This window comes from Camelina sativa, chromosome 20 (assembly GCF_000633955.1).
Source record: "Camelina sativa cultivar DH55 chromosome 20, Cs, whole genome shotgun sequence".
Lineage (NCBI taxonomy): Eukaryota > Viridiplantae > Streptophyta > Magnoliopsida > Brassicales > Brassicaceae > Camelina > Camelina sativa.
In genome coordinates, this window is record NC_025704.1 from 26,669,153 (window position 1) to 26,675,152 (window position 6,000).

At 29.0% G+C, this 6,000-nt stretch overlaps 1 protein-coding gene across 1 annotated transcript; it reads right to left on the reverse strand.

Moving 5' to 3' along the window:
• On the reverse strand, window positions 1,090-5,557 carry LOC104771751 (probable WRKY transcription factor 16). The gene is made up of 2 exons (XM_010496326.1): window positions 5,062-5,557; window positions 1,090-2,242 (listed from the first exon to the last, which is right to left on the reverse strand). The coding sequence occupies exon 2, from the start codon at window positions 2,227-2,229 to the stop codon at window positions 1,180-1,182; it is 1,050 nt and encodes a 349-aa protein (XP_010494628.1). The 5' UTR covers window positions 2,230-2,242; window positions 5,062-5,557; the 3' UTR covers window positions 1,090-1,179.

The window sequence follows — 6,000 nt, forward strand, 5'->3', positions numbered from 1 at the left end:
AATAGAAATTGATATTAGACAACAAACAATTACAAATACAAAATAAAAAATAGATATGAAATATTGTTTCATAGAATAATCAATATATATAACAATCATCAAAATAAAATTAAAGTACAAATGTACCAGCTATCATTTAAATTTTAATTCAAGTAGTTTAGGCCTTTAGGGTATTGGAGTATAGGGTTTAGGATTCAATCTCTTCAAACTTATGTTCCGTCTTTGTCAATTAACAAAATAAATTACAATAAAATTATTTTCAAATGTATAACATAAAATAAATCTGTTACAACATAAAATAAATCTGTAAACTCATTATAGCAATTACTTTTCTCTGTAATAGTCTGTTATCACAAGACAGATTTTTGGAAACAAAAAAAATCTGTCATAACATAAAATAAATCTGCCATAACATGCTACACCAATGTTATTACTGTAGGTCAAACTAGCAATTTTTATTTCCCAACAGAAAATCTGCTATCACTCGACAGATTTTATGTAAAATAATTAAAATCTGTTGTAACTAAAAAAAAATCTGTTATCACTAGACGTCAATCTAGTAATTATTTTTAAATCAACAAATCTGCCATGTTATGACAGATTTTCACCGTTTTAACAAAATCTGCAACCACTACAAAAAAAAAATCAGCCACAAATTATAAAAAAATTGTCATGTATTAGGAAGTCTGTTGTGTCGTCAATGATAAATCTGTCATGAAAAAAAACTGTTGAAAAAAAGAAAAACTGTCGCAACCATTTTGAATAAGTCTGCCAACTAAAATAAGTCTGCCGAAGAAAATCTGCCATTAACAATAAAATCTGTTATAAACTTATAAATCTGTCATAACTTACAGCAGATTTTTTTATTTTTTTGTCCCTATCGCCGAAAAAAATCATTAAGGATATTTTGGTATTTTATTTTTTTCCTAACAAAGCAATAAAGGGTATTTTAGGTATAAAAATAACTCATCTAACCTTTATATTTTAGGAGTTAGTTTAGTAATTAATCCCTTAATTTGGGTTAGTCTAGTAACTTTCCCTATAAACATTGTATTGTATTAATTGATGGAATTCAACAGTGTAAGAAAAGTGAAACAAGCATTTACGTTTCAATTTAAACAAGATTGAGAATATGAACGGTTTCATTTACTTTTATATCTATGAAACGTACATATACATTCAAAGAATAAGTAAAACAGAGAGATAACCGTAAACAAGAACCAAGTAAATCAAGGTTTGTCCTGGAAACCCCAAACTCTCCCATTTCCCAAAAAAGTTCCAAAGCCAACCAAAAACAAAAGACACCACTATGCACATGATGTAACTCTTATTTATAATGATTCTAGTCTTAACTAACTTGACGAAGTGTCTTGTAGATTCGATAAAATGTCTAAAATCTCTCATCATCAAATGTACCAAGACAACATTTTCAGGCGACGGAAGCTCAGTTTCATAACATGGATACCATTCTTGAGGTTCATCGTCTTCTTCGTTGGGAATAGTCCACATTGATGTATTATGCTCGAGGTCGTCGCATGAGTACCATACATCGTGAATGCTCAGTGATGCACGTTCCGTTTTTCTCTTTAAGGCCTGTGCGCGAATAGTTAATGGGTTTCCATTAGCACATTTAATCTCTTTCATTGAAAACTCTAAAAGATTCTGCTCGGTCACATCTTTTCCAAAGGCACACCTTGTATATAGCTTCATGCTATCTTCTTGGTTTAGACCTCGAACCTCATAAATCTCATTTACACCGAACTGGTCAAGTACTTGTTTATCTCTTGAGATTATAATAATCAAGCTCCCTGGACCGAATCCACCACCAAGAAAAGACTCGGCGTCTTTAGCATTTCGCACATCATCTAGAGCAATGAGAACTCTTTTTCGACGGTGGCTTGGCTCTGAAGGAGAAGGATTTAGGTCAAACTTTTCCACTGGAGTCTCACCTAAGTATTCTTCAGACAAAACTGGTCCAAGTCTCTTTTCACTATATTCTTCGTGAAAATCTTGGATGAAGCAAGAAACATCATAGCCACCGGGCATTCTCCGGAACACGGCTCTAGCTAGAGTAGTCTTTCCAATGCCAGGCTCACCAAAAATGCCTAGAGTGCGGAGGCCCCATGACTGGTTGCATAGCAAGTTTTCAATGTCAACTTGCCTCCTGTGAATCCCAATCTCTTCCGTTGGATAAAGCTTCTCAAACACATCCCTCGCGATTTCCTCCATGAATAGAGATTCACTACCAAAAGAAAAAAATCATATAAAGTAATGATTTCTCATAGCTTGGTAAATTATATAAAAAAGAATAGTGCATGGAATCATACATATGTTGAATAAATATATTTAATAATTATTATATAAACTAAATTTGATTACTCGAAAAGAAAATCTATAGGAAATAAATTAATATGAGTTTATGTGCATGGCTCTGGTGTACTGGTTTAAAGTTATTTTGGAATAAATTATTAATTACTAATATGCGTCTCATTTCTGAATTTTGATTTAATAATACTAATAACACTAGATTAGGACCCGTGCTCAATTTCTTTTATTTATATTATAATTTTATGATAAAATATAATTTATATGTTTGTTTTTAAAAAAATTTTAGATAAAACATTATGCAATAAAATCATATGCTAAATATGATAGCTTAAAAAAAATACCTATTTTGTAAGTTTTATATTATTAATTTTGTAATTTTACGTATGAGAAATGATTATGTTTGTTGTTTGTTTTAATTTAATTTTTGAATATGTTTGGTGAAAGTGTTTTAATATGACCCGTGCTTAGGTAAGATTTTATTTTCAAATGCACAATGAGATTTTCAAATGCCTAACAGTATATATTTTGTAACAATATATGGAATACTAAAGATTTTATTTTAAAAATTGTATAAATCATTTGAATTTTCTCTTTAAAATGATTCTTTGGCATATTCTTAAGTGTACTTATATAGTCCATGGTTGACCAAATTAATCTCTAACCTTTTTTTGTAACCAACCTATATTTAATTTATAACTTATTTTATAACCAACTTATAAAAATTATATAGTCTACCAAAAAAGGTTGTGTACTTCCGTTTTATTATATATAGATAATAAGAATAGTCTATAAGAAAAAGTCCATGTTATTATCAACAGTGTTTTAAAACACTTTGGACGATGACAACAACAACAAAACAATGTTTTAATGATGATGGATTAATGAGAATTTTGGAGGATTTATGATATTTTGGATTTTAGGAGATTTACAGTGAGTTTTTAAGGTAGTTTGGTGGATTTATTATTATTTTCTATTTTTGAAAAGAAAAAATAGTTTGTGATTTGATGAGATTTGGTGAGACTTAAATAGGATCTTGTCATTTGTTTTTTTTTTTTTAACCAATCATTCAAAAACACACCCTGATGGTGAGATTTTTTAAATAAGATTTGGTTTTGAATAACAGTGGATTTGTTATGATTTTTGCAAATTGTTGATTGAATAATAGTGGATTGTGAGTAATTTTGAATTTTTAACAAATTTCATATTTAATAACAGTGGATTTGAGATGTGATTCTAAAATCACTAGTTCAATAACAAGAGATTTAAAAAAAAATTACAAATCCTCCAAAATCCTGTTTTGAATATAACCCCTAAGTGTCAAGATTATTGGCTCGAAGAGACTCTATTTTGAAGGAGTGTGTAGAGAAAGATCTCATATTTGAAAAATGAGAAGAATTTTAATAATATATAAAAGATTAAGACAAATTTATTCATTATCAATTAGTTTTAAGTTGAGAGTCCATATAACTTAATTTGATATCAGAGACAAAGTTCAAACTTTTCGATTATAGACTACCATTTGTGATGTCCAATCCCACAAATTAGTCCCACATCAGAAAAAAATAAAATTTTGAAAAACATATATAGTCATTTTACGAAATATGGCATTGTTTTGTAAGAAATTACACATACCCATGCCATTAGTGTTAAGATCATTTTTAAAATTTTCATTAAAGGTCATAATTTACATTAAGTTTTAAACTAATAAAATGTTCTAAATAATTATTAGTTTCCGAAAATTATAATTTACTTTCTCTTTCTAATTAATTGTGGAAGAAATTAATAATTAATTTTTAAAAATATTATTAACTAATCAAACTTAAAAAATAAGATTTTATATTATCCATATTATATATTTTAATTATTGTATTTAGAAGATTTTGAGAAGATTAAATTTTATAATTTTATAATCATCTTCTTTGATTTTATTTATAAATTATTTTGAATTATCATATAACACATATGATTAATAAATATGTATTTTCGCATATGTTGTAATTTGAATTTTCTTTAAACAAATACTTGTTTCTCAATTTATAAAAAATAAATGTGGGGTTTGGTTGAAAAAAAAATGTGGGTTCAATGTTCCACATGCATATTTGGGTTGGTAAATTAATAAATATTATTTTTTCATCATTTTTTTAATAAATTTACAAACAATATACTTTCTTAAAAAAATAAAAATAAAAATAAAAGTAAAAATAATACAACTATAACATTTAATACAATATTTTAACTTTTGGAAAAAAAAAAGGTCAGGACGATATCTCCTAGTTGGCTTTTAATTGGAAACCCTTGATAGACTCAAATTTAACGCAAGACAACAAAGGTTTTTTTTTTTTCGACACAGCAAAGTTGGTAAACAATAACACGACAGATCATAAAGTTGTCGCGATACGTAAACACACAAAATAGATAATAGTTTCTAAACAACAATGTTGATTTATAATATCTTGGTCAGAACTAGCAAGTAACATTATAATTTTTATATATAACATCATCTATTATATTTGTATAAAATTTACTAAAAAAAGATAATACGAGAAACAATTCCCCGACTACAATTAATCTTTGATTTAGCATATAGCTTCTATCAAAAATTTGAATAATAATTAGCAAATTAAAGCTGATATGGGTGTGAAAAATATTATGTGCTATTCCAAAAACCTAATTTTTGTTCTTTGTTGGTTCTAATTAAGAAATAAGCCAATTTTATAGACTTGTAGTTCCTACCTTTGATCGTCATTTTGAATGTGACCTGGCAACACAGCTGATTCTAGTAGAACACGAGACCACGGCTCAAGCACCGCAATCTTCTGGTCACAAATGTTACACTGACACCATGGAGCACCGAAACTACCACAAGGTCTTTGTTGTTAAGATGATTCACGAGATTCTCCGGCACAGAGAACGTGTAATTCCTCGAAAAGACCACAACAAGAACCCTGATTAGGTCGGAGAAAATATCGCTCTCATCGTCAAGCTCATAGATCCCATGGCGGTTGAAAGTAGCTTTAAGGTAGTCGATGAAGGAGGAAACTGATGAATCATTGTTGTCGTAACAAATATAAACGGTGTGCATAACTTCCTCCTCCTCGTTGTTGTTGTTGTTCTCAATGTCCATATATTGGTTTGGAACATCAAAAGGTGAAAATAAAAAGATGATTTAAAATTTGCCACCCGCTTTTGTATGGAACAAACCCATAGAATAGTTAATTAAATAAAGCTAAGCAACAATACTAATAATTATCACAACAATGAATATTTTAGGGGTCAATTTCTCATAAGGCGTACAGAAGCTTCTCAGATATATAATAATAAGACAGGTGGGGCGCCGAAGATTGAGTAGAATACAAGTTTTAGATTTACGTACCGCTATTTGTGTAGTTGACGGTTTCCTGATTGGTGAAAAGTATGCACTAATGTTTTATCAAGAAAATAATCTAGAAAAGAAGTATAAACTAATATGTCGTTGAACCTGTTTCATTTGATATATAGCTAAAGTGGTGTAACAGGAAGTTTTTTTGAGCCGACAATTTTTTTTTTTTATAACTCAGAGTAAATTCTCAGGCTTTTGGAGGGGTCTGAAACTAATCTCTAGAGATGATGCAACTCACGGATAGATCCTCTTTTTGAGTATTCAAATGAGCCGTAAGCAAGGACCCATATATA

What these genes read in the sequence shown, in the direction of transcription:
- LOC104771751 (XM_010496326.1), bottom strand. Translation starts at nt 2,229, where the DNA reads ATGGAGGAAATCGCGAGGGATGTGTTTGAGAAGCTTTATCCAACGGAA.